General features: G+C 38.3%; 1 protein-coding gene across 1 annotated transcript in view; it reads left to right on the top strand.

Annotated features, from left to right (window-relative positions):
* Positions 1-1060, top strand: part of Satb2 (SATB homeobox 2) — a 179444-nt gene extending 178384 nt beyond the window's left edge. The window contains exon 11 of the mRNA XM_013020782.1: positions 141-1060. Coding sequence (XP_012876236.1) covers positions 141-602 — 462 coding nt within the window. The 3' untranslated portion in view covers positions 603-1060. The remainder of the gene's footprint in view (positions 1-140) is intronic.
* The last annotated feature ends 20568 nt before the right edge of the window (positions 1061-21628 follow it).

Below are 21628 nucleotides of genomic sequence, written 5' to 3'. Positions count from 1 at the left end.
TGGCAGGTGCTCATTGGGCAGACCTCAGCCGTGTGGCAGGTGCTCATTGGGCAGACCTCAGCCGTGGCAGGTGCTCATTGGGCAGACCTCAGCCGCGTGGCAGGTGCTCATTGTGGTCCTCTTCCTCTCTCCATGGCCAGGTCCTCCACAGACAGCAGTCGCAGCCCGCCAAGGAGAGCTCCCCGCCCAGGGAGGAGGCGCCGCCGCCGCCGCCGCCCGCCGAAGACAGCTGTGCCAAGAAGCCCCGCTCCCGCACCAAGATCTCCCTGGAGGCCCTGGGCATCCTGCAGAGCTTCATCCACGACGTGGGCCTCTACCCCGACCAGGAGGCCATCCACACGCTCTCGGCGCAGCTGGACCTCCCCAAACACACCATCATCAAGTTCTTCCAGAACCAGCGGTACCACGTGAAGCACCACGGCAAGCTGAAGGAGCACCTGGGCTCCGCCGTGGACGTGGCCGAGTACAAGGACGAGGAGCTGCTGACCGAGTCCGAGGAGAACGACAGCGAGGAGGGCTCGGAGGAGATGTACAAAGTGGAGGCCGAGGAGGAGAGCGCCGAGAAGAGCAAGGCCCCGCCGGCCGAGAGCGACCAGAGATAATGCCAGCCCCCCCCCCCCAGGCAAAGCAATACATTGGGTCCAAGGATTTTTCTGTTTTCCTTTCTTTCTTTAAACAAATTTTTTGGCTTTATTTTTTTTAAATGTCTATTTTATTTTTTTTCTTATCTTTATGACATTTCTCTGTTGCACAGGATACACCTACAGACTGAATCAGTTCAGTATTTCTGAATCAGATATCACCTTGGCAAAGACACCAAGTGTTATACTTTTACAATCGACTGGACCGTCGTAATTATAACCACAGGAGACTCTGCCTTCATTATCCTTGCACTTACGGAAGAGACATCACGCAAATTCCAGGATAGAAAGACCAGCGAAATAAATGAAGGAAGCGACAAGTGTGTGTGTATATGTATATGTATATATCTCTATATTTACATATATATATTAAAGTTGCATGGGACAGAGAACTTTGCAATCCGAAAGAATAGACTGTGAAATGAGTTCTTAAAGAAAAGACTTGTTTATGTATTAAAACACCACTTCACAGTGAGTTGCTTTGGCTTTTTGATAAACTGCGGCCTGCTCTCAGGGTGGGGTGACTATTTTTGAATTCCTATTTATTTTTGTGTTTGTCCCTGAATTTTTTTTTTAATTCTATGGCTTCCTATCTGGCAGCTTAATGGGTAATTTTTGAGGTATGTATTTAACAAAATAAATCAACACTGCCCAAACAGAGAGAGAGAGAGAGTGAGTGAGAGAGAGAGAGGAGAGAGAGAGAAAGAAGGGAAGGGAGAAGAAAGTAAAGTAAAAAAAATTAGGGTGTGATAAAATGGTACAAGTAAAATTACTCTTAAAGGCACAGTGCATACTTAAAATGACTCAATAAAAATTACTTGATATGTTCCATTATTCAATTTGTCAGGACTGTCATGAACAGATGCATTTCTGTGGAATTCCAAATAAGGCTGAAATTCAGTATGGAAAACCTTATCCATTAGTGCAGTCTCGATCAATGGCATTTTGATGTTGGACATACGGAATTCATATTACGAGCCACGTTTTGTTGTGAAATTTATTTACCTGCCTGTGGCTGCAGATCTTACAATTATTAAGCCTGCTCATTTTAAAAGTTGTTCGTTGTTGCTGTTTTTGTTTTTAATAGAAAATAGTTCAATGTAATGTTAAGTTAGAAAAGAAATTGCTGCCCAGGTAAAGGGCCTCCCTCTCAAATAAGTCTCCCTCCTTCTCTCTCCCCACACATTTCTTGTTTCTACTTCACTTTCAACTTCCTCTTCTTTATAATACATATTCCATCCACCTTAGCCAAACATTTCCAGTCCCTTTCCCTGATCCATAGCCCTAACCAGAACCTGTTTTTGAGTCATGGTGCAGCTTCAGGCAATAGGGTAAGTGAAGCAATTCCAATAGAATCACCTACTCGTCATAAAAGGAAATAGTGTCCCAGTTCCCCACATAGCAATTCTCTTACGTGCAGCAGAACTAATGCCAACTGGCTGTTTAGTGGAATGAGCATTAAAGCTGAAGTCTTCTCTAGCTTTCCAGATTGCCGTCAGCTTCCAATCAGAAAACCAGTAGTGTTACTTTCCACTTCTACTTACAGTAATTGCAAGAGGAGACTTCCCCTTTTGGACTAGCCTCAAGAACCTCCTCTAGGCTTGGAAATGGCCCCTCGGCAGTCCCGTATGGTTGGATTATTATTATTTTTTATTTCTCAAGTTGTGTTCTCATGCAACCTTGTCAAAGACCTCATGCAATATCACTTTGAAAAGTTATTTTCTGTTTACTTCACGAACATTGTAATATAACTGTTAATACTATTTATATATTTGAAAGGTTTAAAAGGTAGGAGTTAAAAAACAAAAAAAGCAAAACTTCTATGTGTAGATATGGACTCAGAATTTACACTATACAGGGAGAAGACATGTTGCAATACAAGCTAATTCTAGCTGCTCAGTAACCTCTGGAGTTTTTAAAGGGACATTTTCCTGTACTTTTTCAAAAAATGATGTTTAAAAAAATTATCTTGACATTGACATGAGCATCATGTATCTTTGCAAAAGGATGGCCGTTGGCATTTCAGCCCTGGGCCCATCCTTCCTTTTTCTGAAGAATGCTGCAGCTTTAAACAGAAAGTCCATGGTTGCTGCTTCCTGATCTCCGAGTTACTCTTTCCAAATTGTCTTCTGACACTGTTGCTGAAGGTCACTCTGTGTACATCTAGACACCATTTTTGCCAAGCTCTCACAAGGTGGTTCATTGATGGATGGCATCCGCATTTGGTATCTTTTACACTTCAACCAAAAATTTATTAGGTATTTTTCAATGCTAAGTCTTGCCTTTTATTTTTTAATTTCACTGCCAAGTCTGCAGTGGTTCTAAGTGAATCTGTGGGCATTTTAGCCTGTGGTCTTGCCAGATCTTTGCGAATTACAATGCATATATGTCTATTTATTCGATATCTGTCATATAATATCTATTTGGAAGAAGAAACTTTCTCTTGTAGTGCCTCTTGACAAAGCACAATTTCCCGCCTTTTTTTGTGAAATGAAAAAAAAACAAATTGTGTTTTATTGCAGTATCAACAATGTGAATAAGGATTAACATATTGTAAATGTTCTTTTTTCCATGTAAATCAACTATCTTTGTTATCACTAAGTGATAATTAATTTTTAACTTATGTGCATTGTTAGGCTGTTAGAATTTTTTGGTTGTTAAAATAAAACGCATTCAATAAATCTGACTTTGTTTGTCAAGTATCTTTCCTCCTGTAGAGTGAGACCTAAAGAAACTCTGTACCCTTATTTTAGAAACAAGACAGCAGCACTCACAATTACAGATGTTGATATTCTGTGTCATGTGTGGATTTAATTGCACATGCCAATGCATGTGTGTCCCTGTGTATATATAAACACATGCATGCTCACATCCTGAAGCCAGCAATCGAGAGAGGCATTTACCCAATTGTTGGTCATATACAAACAAAACTCAAATGTATAACAATATATTTATGAGCCCAGTTCTTTATTTTTCTAGTGAATATTTTCTGTTTATAATTAAAAAACCACAAATGACTGCGTGTCAGGAAACTTTTGGAGCACACATGTCCATGGTTAATGGACATAATAAAAGTCTTTTATATTTAGAGCTGGGGTACCATAATGGGTGCATGAAGGAATGCCGGAAGGATTGATGTATCTGAGAAATGTGCGAAAATGATTTTTTAGAAAGTGCTTACAATGGAAAAAATTACTCAAAAAGAGTCAACCCCATAAGGAAAGAGCAAGTGCTTAACTTCAGAACTGGCAAAGAGAAAGTAAATTAAAAAGTGATTTTGTTTTCTTTTGATATTCTAAATGTCTTTCCTGCTTTTTATTGATTGATTTTCTCATCTCTGCACTTGGTTGGTGTGCAGATGAGTTGTTTTTTCTGCAGTTTCACTTGCCCTTTCTCCCCAATGTTCATAGCCCATAGGCCATTGGGACACTTTATAGATATGTGGAAGAAAAATGGGTCTCTAGAGAAAAGCAGACAGCTCAAGGTTTCCAAGAGCAAGGAGGGGCCCCAGAAAGAGAAACAAGTAGTTTATACAAATGTAATTGCCTGCTGTATTTGATATGGGGACTTGGAGGGAAAGTTGTAAGATGCTTTAACTTTGAAACCAAGTGGCTTCCACAGTCTTGAAACACAACCTGTAGAGGCCTTACTCTCCAACAAATTGGGTTTTATCTACAAGACAGTCATTGTGTAGATGACTTTTATTTTCAAGAAAACAGAAGAAGAAATTTCTAATGGACTGGCGGACATGTTAGTGGCAATGCAGAAGATCAGAGCCATAACTACATTGTGCAGATTTTGTCTTCTTTATTTTTTCCTTTTTTTAAAACCCTCCATCCTTTGAAAACATGTTTTCATTTATCCTATTATTTCACCTTCCCAGAGAATTGTAAATATAGGCAAAAAAATCCACATTCTTTCTACAGGCTAATCCTGCTATAATTAGGCAGTGAACATTTAGGGGACATGTACTCTATGCCAGATACATTGTTAGGAATCATAGCAATGAAGGAAAAAAAAGTATTATTTAGTGTTCTGCCCTCAAGATGCATAAAGCTTGTTGGAAAGGTACAATACAAATCCAGGAGAAGTGACTTAGTCATTCACTACTTGTCTTCAGAAAGAGATTTTACTTGCTTAATGGGTGGCACAAACTTGTACTGTGAATTGCAAATTTTAAGAAGAAAATAGTGTTTACGATCTAGAGTGGTAGTGAAAAGTGGCTCAGTTGTGACTAGTTTGGCTGCAGATGATAGGAAAAACACCAGATAGTAGTGACCCAGAGCAAGTAAGACTTTATTTTCTTCTACCTAATGAAATAACTGGCTTCATGAAGCTGTCAGAGACTTACTCTAAACTATCTGGCTTATAGTTCCACTTTTTCCTATGTGTTTCCAGATACCATATTTATGATCCAAGAGGATTGTTAGAACCCCATCACTGTACATTCCACCCATGACGGATGGAAAAAGGACTATAGCATGTGACACATCTTTAATAGAGACTTTCTTAAGCCCTATATCTGTAAGGGAGGCTAATAAGAATGACAGAGGAAAGGAGAGAATGGCGTTCTGGTAGGCACCTCTGAACAGCAAATATCAGGGAGGAGGTTGAAAATCATAGAGCAGAGGATAAATGAGACATATTTGCCCTGCTACCATTTCCTGTACTTTCTATCCTATTCTTGGTCATGTAATGTTGGTCAGCTTTCCTCTTTAAGCCCAGTGTTTCCCATCCTAAATTTAGGGATGAGAAGGAGGTATAGTCCAGTGGTGGGACACCTTTAGAGCATGATGAAACCCTGGGCTCAGTCCTCTAAACCAAAACAGAGCAAACAAAAATGAGGGGTAATGACTGTCAGCCCAGGACTCTCGGGATGCTGGAGAACTCAGGAATGTGAAGAAGTTTTGAAAACTGTAAAACTTGTGAGCTCTTAGAGGGCTTTCATAAGAATCTGCCAAATATTGATCACTTAATTAATTTGAAATGAAGCAACATTTACATCACTGTATAATTATAAAAGTCATATTAAAGTTTGTAGTATGACAATAGGAATGACATTGATCTCTTCAACAAATGTATTAAGCACCAGAAAGTTGCCTCAATTGATTTAAAAAAAATTTATGCTCAAACTGGAGCTTGAACTCAGGGTGCTGTCCCTGAGATTATTTTTTAAGATTCTTTTGCTCAAGGCTAGCACTCTACCACTTGAACCACAGTCCCACTTCCAGCTTTTTGGTGGTTAGAGACAAGAGTCTCAACAACTTTCCTGCCTAGGCTGGCTTCAAATCTTGATCCTAATATCTCAACCTTCTGAGTAGCTAGGATTACAGACATGAGCCACTGTTGTCTGAGTTGTTGCCTCAATTTTTAAAGCTTCCATTCCCTTCCTAGCTTAATTCTAATTCTCATTTTGTGTCCTAGAATGTCTTAGATAGCCTATATGAGTTGACCATTTGACTTAACACTTTCGTAATATAGTCAGATGGTGGCATTTCTTCTGGAGATTTGTTTGGTGGAGGGGAACCCTAATTTTGAAAACCACCGTGCTCTGCTAGTATAACTCCCACATGACAGTGACATTTCAGGAGGAAAAAGGGAGAAACCATCCCATATGGACAAATAATTACAGAAATATTCCATTAGCACTGTAATAAGGAGTGCAGAGCAATGATTAATTAAAGAGATAACTATAATTTATTCACTAACCATTAACAAGTATAATCCCATTTCAACTACCCAGACTCAGGGAGCCCTGGGAGACTCAGGAGCAACTTTGACTGAGCATTTCTAGGAACCTACTTTTAAAGAAAACATAAAGAAAGAATTATTTAAAATTTTAATCTTTCTCTAATTGATTGTAGGAAAATGCTTCCTAGTATGCATTGATTCCAAATATGGAACTCAACCAAGTTCTTTTTGAGAATTCTAGTTCCCTCATCTCTAAAATTGAGGTGATTATTTAAGTTTTTGTGCCCAATTGAAACAACTTTTTAGAAGCAGCTGGAATAATTCCTTCTTTCTTTTCCTCCTTAAAGGAAAAGAAAGCAAGATACAATCAAATGTTACAGATGACTCAAAAATAATTCAGGTGAGCCAGGTGCTAGTGACTCAGGCCTATATCCTAGCTACTCAGGAAGATGAGATCTGAGGGTCATCATTCAAAGGTAGCCCAGGCAGGAGAGACTGGGAGACTTTTATCTCCATTAAACCATTGAAGAGCTCAAAGTGGAGCTGTGGTTCAAGTGGTAGAGTACTAACCTTAAACAAAAATGTTCAAGGGACAATGCACAGGCCCTAAGTCCCAGGACCAGCACAACAAAATAATTTTGATGAGATTTAAAGTAATAAAAACATCCAATTTAAAAATTTTAAAACTGGTCCAAAACACTTATGTCAAACTTTAGCCAATATTGAGGATTTAAAGATTTAAATTGAGATAAAACACACCTATAATTCTTTATCCCTCTTTCTCTTTAATTCTCTTTTATTACAGTACTTTTCCTTCCTTCCTTCCTTCTTTCCTTCCTTCCTTCCTTTCTTCCTTCTTTCCTTCCTTCCTTCCTTCCTTCCTGAACTATAGTATAATCTTCTTACTTAATTAGAAGCAAAATGAGGCCTTTTAGCAACCTTCTGAAGTCTTCAAAATGAAATACATAAACACTAATAACACTAAACCCTTTTTGTTTAGTTCCCACTCATTTCTAGTATTATTGCAGATTCTCTTCTTTCTAGTCCTTTAATACTCACAGTGATTCAAGGTTCCTTTCTTGACCCTCCTTTTCCCAAATCCACTCTCCCTTCGTTTCACTATCCCAGTACCGTGATTCTGTATCTCTGTTGACAACACTTTAAGATCTAGCTGTCACTCAGACCTTTCTAGTCCTCTAGCTAGTAAGTCCTAACTCCTTCCTCAACACCACCACTTGGATGGCAAGCTAACATTCCCCAGATTGCTGGACTCTCTACTCAGCTATTGACAACTCCAACTTGCTAGGTGCTCTTTCCTTAATACCTGCATTCAGTTTGACAGGGATGACTCTTTATTCTTTTCTTAATACCTGCATTCAGTTTGACAGGGAAGACTTGGCTTTACTTAAAAAAAAATACATATTCACAGTCCAACAACATCTTACCACCAACTTTGCTACAAGTGTGATCAAAGACTCCATCTATGACTCTAAGTCATAGCAACAAGTGACCAAAGTGGCCGTTTGTGATCAGATCCTTCATTGCTCTCCATTCCTGCTTTCTCCACATTGCTTGTAGGCTCCAACCATACAAGCTGGAGTCTTGCTGCCTCCTTGGCTCCCTGCAATACACTGCAATACTCTTGCCTTTTCTCTGTCTCCTTAGAAACACTTTCCCCCACAGCTCTGAGCTGGATCCTTCCATTTTCTTCAGTCTGCTTTTAAGTAACCCTCTCAATGAGAACGGCTCTGACCACCTTAGTAGCTAACATGTTGATAAGTTACCTATTTGTCATGCTTTTATTTGTTGTCAGTTCTCTGGCCCCAATGAATACACTAAGAGTTCAAGGCCTCTCACTTCTCAAATAGGAAAATTTGTTGAATGGGGTGCATTTCTTAGTGGTCTAAATGCACATTGTTTTTGAAATTTCCCAACTTCAGCCACACTAAAGGATTGAAATTGTGAAAATCTCTCCAATAATCTCACTGAGATTCTTGAGGTACAGATCTCTTGAGATCTGTAAGCTAACATCTGTTAAGTTCCATATTTGGATAGTTCCTCGTCTGGGACTCTATACTGTCAGAAAAGACTGATTCTTTGGAGCATGAATTTTGTCATCTAGCATGTTCTCTTCAAGGCAGCAACCTCCTTTCAGGCATCTTTGGCTGATGGCCATGCAGCTCTTTTCCTCTGTCACTAGGATCATAAGCTTCTAGTGACAGAGGAACAGTTATGATCCTAGAACTCACCCAATTTTGTTTTTTCCCTTAACTGTTGGATATCATCCAAGACTGCATCCATTCTTCAAGTGATAACTCCAGATATTTAGATCAAATTGAATTCTGACCACTAAATCCATAAAGGTCTTATATTTCTTTGATCAATCTTGTCATTGAAGAGGCATGAGCAGGGACACACAATTTAAACCAGAGGAGGCGATCATCCCATACTTTTCAATGCTAATGACATACGTAATGTTGGGTGACAGATTTTGGAAGGATAATCCGAAACTGAGGTTTCAAAAGGCAGAAGATGTCTTAGTCCATTTTATGCAGCTGTAACAGAGTAATACAGCCTAAGAAATGTACAAACAACTGAAGTTTATTTGGCTCACAGCTGTGGAATTGGGGAAGTTCAAGATTTTGGACCGCTTTGGCTATGGGCCTTCTTGATGTATCATAACATGGTAGAAGGTATCCAATGGCAAGAGAGCTAGAGCCCAACTGCCCCCTTTTATAACTAGCTCACTGTTTGAATAGTAGTCTTAATCCACTCTTGAGGCCACCGTTTTACTCAATCAACTCCTAAAGGACCACATCATTGTACCATCATAATGTCAATTAAAAGGCCTGAAAAGTGTGTTTTCCATCCATCTATTCAATCACTTTTTTTTTAAAAAAAATTGTTAACTAACAGACCATACTTATGAAGTTCCAGTGAGAGAGACAAAGTCAAGATGTTTAGTTAAAAACAAAAGGACTAACTCTTAGGAGAAAAAAAGCAGTTCACTAAAACTTCTCAGGAGAGTCACATAAAGCAGGTATAGAAATTAGGATCAATGTTCAAGGTGATACCAAAGGAGACTGCACTGCTGTGGTGGGGACCCAGGCATTGAACTTGGTCTGTCTCCTGTCCCTGCCATTGTAGGACCTTCTCCCATTGCCTGCACAGAATTAGACCCATGTAATGTATTTCTTTGTAATACTCTCTTCAAAATCAGGTGAAACTAATTGAAGGAGCCTAACTTACTTGCAAGAAAGGTGAGGAAAGTGACTTGCTGCATTCTCTCCTAGGGAAAAAGGGCCTCCTAGGTAGGAAAGTCTCCAAATGTAGGAAAAATAACCAGACATCCTCAGGACCCAAATTATGCCAACTGCGGTGGGCTTTGATGTTGGAGGAAAAGTCTTATGTGTTATTCAAACAGCGTAGTGTTTAGTTTGAAATCAGAAAGATCTGATATCTCTTCAGTAGTAGGATGACTCTAGGTCCTAGCTTTCTGTAATTTTACCACATAAAAGAAGAGAAATATTATCATGAACTCATGTGTGTGTGTGTGTATGAGTGTATGTGTGTGTTATGATGAAAGAATATGAAGCATGATGCTTGCCTATGATGTATGGCTTCCCATACTTGCATTACCATGACCAAGTATGAAGCCTGGTATGAAGAGTTTATTTTTTTAATGTGAAGTCATATTAGTGAGTTTCAGACAAAAGTATATCAGTGGTTTAGCAATGTATAACCCCCAAAATACTAAATCTAAGGAAGAATCATGTAGATCCTCTGTGGGTAAGTAGGTAAGTGTTCTCGGAGGCTTGGCTGTCTATTTTTATTAGCAGAAAGTTGGAGTAACCTCAAATCACATTGAGTCCTGACATCTCCCATAATAGTGACTCAGTGGGAACTTGACTGAGGGTAAATTACCACCATCACTCATTCTTTTATATTCAGTTGGACACTACTAAGTATTTCCAGATGGCAGACCTACTCAGTGGATTATCTGGGAGAATACATGTTGCAAACTAATTCCACTGTGAACAAGTATCAAGTTGGGCTGGGATCATCAGAAAGATCATCAAAATATGTGAAAACCTTCTCTATGCTACATATAAGTTACATCTGGCACTGCTTTGGTCATTTCCATAGCCAGATAGTTAAAGAGTGGGCTTTTAAATAATTATATCTGCAGGCTCTCACATATACAAAGAGGTACTCCTGTGGGAGGTACTCCTGTGGGTACCTGTGAGGCCTAGTTCTGTGAGCAACCAGCACCTAGCTGATGGATGAATGCATATGCTTTTACACCAACATGAAATATTGGTACAGAATGGTCCATGAGTGGCTTGCACGAATCTATTGACTTGCACACATCTTATCTTGGCATTTGCTCCCTGCCAAAACAGAAGGTCTTGGAGCTTTGCTTGGCTACTTCCAGGCTTGCATAAGATTATAATTGAGCCATAGGTCTGCTTCAATGGACTCTGGGCTAGCAGTGGAGTTTTGCCTGAACAAAACTGTCAACTTTCCCCCTCCACCTAAGCTTTAGTAAAGAGGCCAAGACAAGAAACAAGACAACTACCAAAAGCAATGAAATTGTTAGTCAGAACTTTTGACTGACTGGTGCCTCCAATTTTCCCCAACATGCCAGATGTACAGCTTTTTACTGTACGTAGTTACATATGTGTCCTTTGCATAAAGCCTCTCTGGCTAAACCTCAATCCCCAACTATTATATATTCTGAATAAAAGCGAAACATCTCAGCATTTGCAAAAATTCAAGATTTATCAACATATTGAGCTTTTACTAAGTCATGAATTCTTGATTTGTATTCACAGTGCTCTTACATATTCATGGCCCTCTTTAGCCAAAGATCTTCAATATTCATTTACTATGGAGTGGTAAGTATATATTATTCAACTCCATTTACCAATGGGTAAACTGATGCCCGACTAAAGGCCTCATCAGAGGAGCCGAATAAAGAGCAAGATGCTCCTAGCCTCTCAAAGAGAGCTTGCTCCAGCTGTCTCCTTCCAGAAATAAAGGCCGATTGCCTGCTTGTGATTCTCACTCCTCAAGCATTAGGAGAATTGGGATTTTTTTTTTCCTTCTAGGTTTGTGGGAATGCCTCGAATAGAGTTTCTTCTTAAAGTGCATAGGACGAAAGAAAACCCCAGGGAAATAAAAAAAAATAACCTTCTCCCAAATTGCTTCAATCCATGGTGCCAAAGGTTAATCGAGCAGATTAGTTCCACCTAAACTGGGAGGAGAACAGGTAGAGAGAATCATTAATTTGCTCCAATAACCAATTAATGGCATTGATCAGGCTAGAAAGAACCCTGTCTCTCCAACTTTTATTAGAAAAATAGAGGTCAAGTTCCTTAATACCTTTCTTTAATACATATTCTTTTAGTTTTGAAATAATATTCCTGAGGATTCTAGCTACATCCTAAGCTGGTGCTGTTTGAAGGGAAATTTAAAATATAAGAAAAATAGGTTGGCAAGACTTAGAAAATTATAAGGGATGAACTTCAATGATCTTATGAGAGTTAACCAGCCTGTAGTATACATCATAATACATCATAAAAGGAAGTCAAACCATTATTTGGAACTGTCCAACTGTGCATTTAGCACATTTCTATATGGAGATTGTATTTTAACAATGCATTTTTAATGAAAAAAGCCATGATGGACTATTAAAAGAAATATTATCTTGCTGGGCGCCAGTGGCTCACGCCTGTAATCCTAGCTACTCAGGAGGCTGAGCTCTGAGGATCAAGGTTCAAAGCCAGCCTGGGCAGGAAACTCTGTGAGATTCTTATCTCCAAAAAACCACTGAGAAAACCGGAAGTGGTGCAATGGCTCAAGTGGTAGAGCATTTGCCTTGCGCTGAAGAGCTGAGGGACAGCATTCGGGCCCAGAGTTCAAGCCCCAAGACCAACAAAAAAAAAAGCAAGAAAAGAAAAAGAAACAGAAATATTTTCTTGCAAGGTTAATGACTAGCAAAGCCCTTTGGGCAGCTCTATCACATGTTAACTCAAAGCTGGCAGCAGAAATCTCAGTCTCGTTTATTTTGTCATCCAAACAAAGTAAATGTAATATTTCAGTATTTCAATCACTCAAATGCTTGTTTTGCTTAAATGAGTTCTTTAGATAGAGGTGGAAATTGTACATTTTTTAATTGACCAATAATATGTTACACAACACAAGCTCATAACAACATAGAACAAAGTTCTCTATTAGGATTTTCTGCTATCCACATTGTCCAAAGTAAAAGCCATGTATTGGGATGCCAAATTTAGAAATGGAATAGAACTAAACTTTAAAAAGAAAAAGCATCTAGTTAAGTTTGATTTTTAGGTAAACTACTTTAAGGATACCTATACCTATGAGCCATGTAGCACTTGGCTCAATAAACGTAGGTTATTATTATTATTGTTATTGAAAGTTATTATTAGCTTCTATCACTTATGTTTGCCTGGAAAGCACAATAGAATAGACTTTTTTAGAACACACAACAGAAAACTGAAATCCAGGTCCTAAGGCATGGGGCTTCATTTTTTTTATGGACTCTATCATCTTTCAAGTCTTAGTAGTCCCCAAACCATGGTCACCTACCAAAATGGATCCTTAAATATTTCTTTTCTTCAAGAGCAAACTACAATCTGCATTTCTATGTTACCAAAATTTATATCACAAGTATGTTACATAAATAAAAAGTGGTTTGAAATCTGTTTTACTTGAATCAAATAACTCAGGATTGACTCTCCCTTGAAATGCATATGGGGGGTAGGGTGATTACAAGTATATATTTATACACACAGAACCACACACATATCTAAACAATACGTTGTCACCTGTAACTAATATATAATGTTTAAAACTTTCTGATATCCATAGTTAATTTCTTTTGGAGTATGGTGCTCCGGCGAGTGACTTGACAGAGAACAGATGGTACACATAGTGAGTCTGACAAACGATCTGTTTATGGAGGGGTCGTCCCCCTCAGTATTAAGGTAACTAGTCAGAGATACTAGGCACTCAGGAGACCAGAAATAGTGAGGACCTTTTGCCCCAAGTTTGGAAGGACAATGAGGGGAAGAATAAAGAGAGACGGACGCTGTGCATCAGGATCTGGGGCCCCAAGACATTGACAGAAGTATAAAACCTTTGTTCCATGCTTTCTCCATGTTCTAATGTGCCAGTTCCTCTCATTGGCCCAAATCTATCAGAATGCAGAGGGCAAAATCTTCCTGGATTGAGAGCACAGGACAAGGAAAGGTAAGGAAGAGATTTAAGGGGCAAAAGGTCATAACCAGCACTCAGAGCATGATACACTATCTTTTGTTAAAACTCAAATCATATGTTCATACACATTATGGAAATCAACAAACTTGCTCCCTATTGTCCCTGTGTATGAGTTTTCATCATTGAGTTAGCTTGGAAAATTTTATGCAAAATTAAGTCAGTCTTAGAATGTCTAGTCAGTGTTGACCATATAAGGAAAGTAGAATGTTTGAGTCAAATTATTTATATGGAACACAGACAAGAATTTTGCCCTAAAGTTGTATTGTGTGTGATATGAGTATTAACCACACTAAAAGCAATTATTTTCACATGTTGCAATATATCAAGATAACAACAGCTCTCTGTCTCATGTCTCTGGCTCATGCGCATACACTCTCTCTAGTCAGAAAAAAAAACAGATGGTTAAAATGAAGATAATTCTCACAGTAATTGGTGGTTTCTTATAAGATTTTATTGTGGGGCAAGGGAGTATCTAATTTGTTTTTGGAAGTTTATATTACTGAATGCTGCCATCTTTCTCAGTAGAGGGGTATTTTAAAAAATTAATAAAGAGTATTTTTCTTTGTCAGGAACTACCATAGGTACTAGATAAATAAGGAAGGGGTCATTCATCATGGACACAAGCCTCTTAACTTTGATTCATTAAAAAATATTTTATCCAGGCCCTTTATACCCAAGAAACATAGAATTTTCTCTGCTTATAGACTCCTGGACCCATACTTCTCATGTTCCCCAGCTTTCCTATAGAAATTATTACTCTAAATAATCCTGAAAAAAAGGTTTCCTCAGTAACAGAAAGGTACGACTTTTTTAGAAAACAGTGATGGTTGCACAGAGACCAGGGTGTAAGACCTTCAACAACTTAACCTTCTTGTGTCTTTTATTTATTAACCTTTGTAATGGTTAAAATCTTAGCAGCAATCATATTGAGTTGTGAGCTAACATATTCCTCAAGTATGTTACATGCTCAGTGTAACTATCATGGATTGAAATTTCTTTTCAGTTCATTCCATTTGTAGTGTGTGTGTGTGTGTGTGTGTGTGTGTGTGTGTGTGTGTGTGTGTGTGCGTGTGCGTGTGCGCGCACCCTCATACTGTGACTGGAACTCAAGGTTTTATGTTTTTGCTTGGCTTTTTTCTCAAAGCTGGTGCTTTAGCCCTTAAAGCCACATCTTACATGTCCACTTTTGGCTTTTTCCTGCTTACTTAGACATTCTTAATTATACTTCTCTGCCTGGGCTAGCTTTTAACTGTGATCTGATCCTCAGATCTCAGCCTTTTGAGTAGCAAGGATGCCAGGCATGGGGCATCAGACCCCTGGCTTTCATTTGTGTTTAAAAAGAAATCTCTAAGTATGAAGTATAGGAAGTAACAAAGCAGAGTTCTTTGAGATGATTAACATAGAATCCTACAACTTTAGTATGATGATGGAAAGAGACTCTAGCTATTTGCTCTAGCCTCTGATGCCACAAAACAGCAAATCATCTAAGATCTCTTAACAAAAAAATCCAAAACCTTTCTAACTGAAATGCATGTGCTATTCTTCCACCATCCCACTAGACTTCACTCAAAATGGCTTTCATATTGTTAATGTTTTAGGAATATCGTGAGCTGGTTGCTATGTATAGCCTTTGAATGATAAGTTAAATGCTACACATTTATTATGAAGCAAATTTCCACATGCATGTTTACTAGAGTACAATGGGTAGTATGACATTGACCATGATAGTAATATTTATGCCACAGAAATTGGCAAATGCTACAAATTAGCACCCCCAATACAACACACAACATATAGTACACAAAACACAACACACAATACACAATGCACACAGTATGCTACTGGCTGGACACTGATCGGTTTTTGTCAGTGCAAAAGTGAGATATTAAGTAAAACTGAACCAAACTTTTTACAAAGCTATGCCAGGCTCATGATTTCAAGAAAGTAAAATGCAAATGACGGGAGATTGATTTTTGTCACTAATGAATTCTAATGAACATCGATGCTAGAATACTGATCTCCTGATATAAATTGATTCTATATAAAGGATTGTTTAGATCAAAAGGCCAGACACTGATAGGAATCAAGCTAACTTCCTTCCTTCCTTCCTTCCTTCCTTCCTTCCTTCCTTCCTTCCTTCCTTCCTTCCTTCCTTCTCCTTCCCTTTCTCCCTTTCTACCCTGCCCCTCCCCTAAGCCTCTTGCTATAAGGCACCAGAGAAGTGCCAGGACCATAAGTGGAGTTCCCAACATTTTTCACTCCTTAATGACTCCCAGAAAGAACAATTCATAGAAATAATGTGTCATGAACACATGGAGAAGCAAGACAAGCTGGTTGTGTTAGGTTCCAGAGAGAGCAACTATCTCAGGAGAAGCCTTGGGCTGTCTCAGTCTCCAGGTGCTTCTCCTAGGAGAAGAGGAGAGGAGCTCTGGCTGAAACAGCCAGGACAACTGAACAGCAGATTCATTTCTTTGGTTGCCTCCATTCACACTCTGCCATTTCTGTTCCCAGGAAAGAAAGCCATGACCTCTACGTCTCTGCCTATCACCCTTGATGAGACAGGATCTCAGAACCATCCACAAACCCAGTGTGTGTGTGTGTGTGTGTGTGTGTGTGTGTGTGTGTGTGTGTGTTTGTGTGCGTGTGCGCACACATTCATTTCATTAACATCATCTATTGTTATTAATCCTCATCTTCTAAATGCTTTTCTTCAACTTTTCTGCCTATAATCTGAGTGAGGTCAGTTTGGAGACAGAACAAACAGATGTGCCTCAAGTGTGGATTCTACAAGACTTGACTCAGAATGCCTGAGCTGCTCCACTGACATCTACTGAAGAGAGGCAGAGAGTTGGAGACACAAGCCGAAAAAGCAGGATTTCAGCCATGAGATGGGAACAGAGGTAGGATCCTGGCTCCTGAGAGCCTGGGCTGGGCAAAGCAGGATGTGGTGAGGTTGGGGTGGGATTGGGGCAGAGATGCCAGTTGGTGTCCCCAAATGACCAGGACCTTCTATTAGACACCAAATCTCTTTGTGCCTCAGTTTCTACACGTGTAAAATGGGATTAACCATTTCCCTACTTTATTAGGACTTTTTATGAGGGTGAGTTGAGGATATTTGTGAAATGCTAGAGAAAGCTATTGGCTGTTACAATTATAACTTGCTACTTGATAGGTACCAGGTGTGGCCTTTTTACACACCTTGTTTACACCTAGTTTGGTCAGGAATCTTCTTTATTAAGAACTGCTGTGTTCAGCATTGAGCTGTAAAGAGCTTGAAAGGCATCAGGAGATTTGTCACAATAAGGAAAAAACTAAATAAACTATAATAGCCAGGAGCTTTTCATAAATCCATCAGAACAGTGAGGTCATAGGACAAATTATTTCTTCTTTCTTTTCTTTTTTCTTTTCCTTTTTTTTTTTTGCCAGTCCTGCGGCTTGAACTCAGGGCCTAGCACTGTCCCTGAGCTTCTTTTGTTTAAGGTTAGCACTCTACTATTTGAGCCACAGCACCACTTCCAGCTTTTTCTGTGTATATGGTATGAGGAATCGAACCCAGGACTTCATGCATGCCAGGCAAGTACTTTACCACTAAACCACATTCCCAGTCCTCATAGGACAAATTGTTAAGGCTTGACAAACTAACCAGAGGCACAAGCCACTGGAGCCTGTAACTGGTAGTAGTGACTGGGCAATGTGCTTACAGGCCTAGGAGCTAAAGCATTTTGGATACCAGCATTGGGTGGAGGAGGGAGGAGGGTACAGGTGACACTCATTTTGAGATTTTGCTGTTGAGACCTTCTTTTAGGGTCAAGAGAGGAGAAAGATTTCCTCCCATATCCAACACAAAAAAGGGAGAAGTATCCATTCTGATATATTCCCAGATTACTTCCATAACAGGAGAAACTCAATAGAAACTACTAAAGCCTCACCTGACCTGGAATGAAACCATTAGACAACCCCATCCCATTCCAGGCAAGTGGCACATTATTGCAAAGTAAATCTAAGAAATTCTTTTGAGTATCCCAGCTCAGAGACTCAGGACTACTAAACGAACTTGAAATTTAATCATGGAAAAATAGCTTATTTCCCTGTTCTACCAGTGGGGTGACTGGTATCCTAACTGCTTTACAACTGAGATACAAGACACAGACAATTTCTATTTAGTGTTTTGGGGGAACCTAAGGGACAACAAGTGTGAGAGAGAAAAGCTAACAAAGAAACTTGAAACAAAAGCCTCTGGCATCTATAGTTACAGAAAACATTAAACCCAGTCCAGCTGCTGGTCAGTAAAGCTTCACACTAAAGGTCTGGTTATCCTGATTCCTTGTTATTACGTTCTGGTTTCAAAAGAAATCCAATATATGCTAAAAGACAAGATTAAGCCAGGCATGGAAGGCTTGTGCCTTGTAATCCTAGCTACTCAGGAGGCTGAAATCTGAGGATCACGCTTTGGGCAGGAAAGTCCCTGAAACTCTTATCTCCAATAAATTACCCAAAGGGCCAGAAGTGGAATGATAGCTCAAGTGGTAGAGCAGAAGCCTTGAGCAAAAGAAGCTCAGGGACACTGCCCACATCCTGAATTCAAACCACAGGACTGGGGGGTGGAGGGATAGGGGGGACGGAGGGGGGAAACAACAAAACCACATACTCTGGTATGACATGATTTAGGAATTTTCAGGTAGGAAACTTAAAATATGTATAATTAATATAGGAAGAATAGTAATGAAAAGAGGACATGGCAAGCCAAAGCAGAGATCACAAAAGAAATGCTACAGGAAAAAATCCCAGAAATTAAGAAATCACCTTTGCAGATGATCCAAGACTGAAACAAACAAAAATTCTAGTAGGCTTGACAGTATCTCAACAGAAAATTTGTGAATTAAGAACTGTAAAAGAAGAGAATGTGGGAAAGAGAAAAAATATTTTAGCAACTTTGAATCAAGTATGAAAGTATATACAATGAGAAAACTAGAGAAAAACCTACTGAGGGACAGAAGAAACATTTGAGGTAATGATCATTGATAACATTTCCAAATTATTGATGGAGACCAAAGCACAGATCCAGGAAATAAGGCAACATTACACAGGATAAATACCTTAAGTTACATTTTTCAGCATATCTTGTAAAATCGCAGAAAGCCAAAGATGAAGAGAAGCTCTTGAAAAAAGGCAGAGAATTAAAAAAACTTACCTTTAGAAGAATAATAAAAATTATATTAGCTTTCATAAGAAACCATACTTGCCAAAGAGAATAGAGTAAGATATTCAATGTTAGGAGAATGGACCAAATTCAGCTAGCATTCTATATCAAGTGAAATTATACTTTAGAAGTGAAGGAGAAATACTTTCTCAGACAAAAACTGAAGAAATATGTCATCAGTAGACCTATTTTGCAAACAAACAAAGGGGATTTCCAGAAAAAAAACTTCTAGAGAAGAAAACTAGATTTACAAAAGGAATGAATAATATTAGAGAAGAAATAAATAAATGTATTATTCCTAATTATGCAGTAGATAGCCTTTCCTTTAAAATAATAACACTAGTAGTTATACTGAGTGATTGTAGCTTACAAACAAGAGAAACCTATGCAAGTGATATTTAAAGATGAAATAAGGGATAAGGAATAATCTAAGTGCCTAGACTAATGTGGAGTCATCTAATGTTATTTGATAGTAGACTAAGATTGATTGTAACATATTAAAATTCTAGAGGAGGCACTAGCTTCTGTAAAAAAATTATACAAATGTGCCAAGAGATAAGAAAAAGCAAAATCCGGTATAATTTGTGGAGGGGAAGGGAAAAAACAAATAGTTTAAATAGGGATACAGGTGGACCCATTGCAACAATGAGATGTACAAATCATTATGTTGAAAACGAACTTTACAACTTTGGTGGTAGGGGGAGGAGGATTGGGTGGGGGGTGAGGGGAGGATGGGAAGGGATGGGAAGGAGAAACAAAGGAGGAGGCTACAATGCTTGATAAGAAATGTACTCATTATCTTGCCCATGTAATTGTAACCCCTCTGTACAGTATTTTCACAATAAAAAATAAATTAAAAAAATAAAAAGCAAAATCTTTTAAAATGCTCAGTAAAAAGGCAGATTTTCTTTCTACAAAAAAGAAAAAACTAACAAAATGATTACAAACGTGTTGATATGTGTGTGTGTGTGTGTGTGTGTGTGTATATATATATATATATATATATATATATAAATATTTATTGTCAAGTTGATTAGGTTAATTAGTAAAACATACCTCTAGATGTGCCTGGCATGAATTTTTCGGAGGTGTCAAATCTCCAGGGCTTTCACCTAATGAATGGATTAATCCCCCAAAACGGTTTATTATATGATGACATTATTATGAGGTGGTGAAAGGTGGGAGGTGAATAATAGAAAGCTATTCCATGTTTATGGACAGGTTATTGTTAAGATGTTAGTTCTTCCAAATTTGACTTATTGATTCAATGCAATGAAAATTCCAATTCCAAGTTATGTTTTAGATTACTAAAAACTTATTTCTAAATTTTGTATGGAAAGCAAAAGACCAGGATAGCCAACAGAGTACTGAAAGAATGGAATAAAGCTAGAAGACTAACACTACAATAATTTAGACAGTATGCTGGTAGCAAAAGAAGATGTGACCTAATCAATGGACTGTGTAGAGAGCCCAGAATTAGATTCCTACCAGTATAGCCCAATAATCTTTGGCAAAAGAGTGAAGCCAAGACAATGGAGAAAGAAAAGTCGTTAAACAAATGATGCTGGAACAATTGGACATGACTTGCTGAATAATCAATCAATCTTGACTTTGTATCGTTCATAAAAATTACTTTCAAATGGATCATACACCTACATACAAAAGATAGAAGGTTACAACTTCTAACAGAAAAATCTAGGTGATCTTGGATTTAATAATGTGCTTTTGGATGCAATGCCAAAAGCCTGATCCATGAAAGAAAATATGGTAAATTGGACTTCATTAAATTAAAAGTTAATCCTCGGCTAAACTGTGTAAAGTAGGCATGGTGGTACATACCTGTCATCTCAACTACTTGGGAGGTAGTAGTAGGGGAATTTTGGTTGGAGTCTGGCTCATGTAAAAGCACAAGACCCTATCTGAAAAAATAAAAAATAAAATAAAAGCCAGATTGGGAGAGTGACTCACCAGATAGAGTGCTAGCTTTACCTTGCAAAATTGAGGTACTGAGTTCCAACCCTAGTAACACGCATGCATGCACGCGCACACACACGTATGCACATGACACATAATACTGTTAAAGGAATAAAAAGATAAGTCACCAACTTTAATAATGTATTTGCAAAACAAATATCAGTAATGACTTGTATCCAAATATAAAATAACTCTTTAAACTCAAAAATAGAAAAATAAACTTAGAAATAGGTAAAAGAGCTTAATAAACAGACTATTCATCAATGATAGATAACAAATAATCCATATGAAAATATACTTTATACTGGAAAGGACAAACATGCTTTGAGGGAAGAGAAAGGGGATACACAAATGGGGGGGGAAGGGTGAACAAGTCAATCATTATATTCAATTTATAATATGTAAAATGTATCTTGAAGGAAGAGATAGAAAGGGTGAAATGGGGCAGAACATTGGAAAGGATGACATTGATCAAGAAGCGTTGTACTCACAGCCTGACTTATGGAATTAAAGCATCTTTGTACAAGTTCTTAATAATAAAATTAAAAATTTTAAAAAGAAATGGTGCCTTTCACTATATGTGATTAAGAAAATGAAAATTAAATCAATGATGAAATAAAATTATGCATCTATTAAGATGACTAAAATCCAATACTAAATGTTGAAAAGGATAAGTAGCAACAGGAACTCCTATTCATAGGTAGTTAGAGTACAAAATGGAAGAACCATGTTAGAACAAGTTTTCTTTAAAAGTTAAATATATATTACCATATGCCTATTCCTAGATGTTTGATATATGGATTGAAAACTTGTTTTT

Source organism: Dipodomys ordii, unplaced genomic scaffold (genome assembly GCF_000151885.1).
Source record: "Dipodomys ordii isolate 6190 unplaced genomic scaffold, Dord_2.0 Scaffold1, whole genome shotgun sequence".
In the NCBI taxonomy this organism is placed as follows: Eukaryota; Metazoa; Chordata; class Mammalia; order Rodentia; family Heteromyidae; genus Dipodomys; species Dipodomys ordii.
The sequence above is the reverse complement of the archived record's forward strand: the minus strand, read 5'-3'. Positions and strand labels throughout refer to the sequence as shown.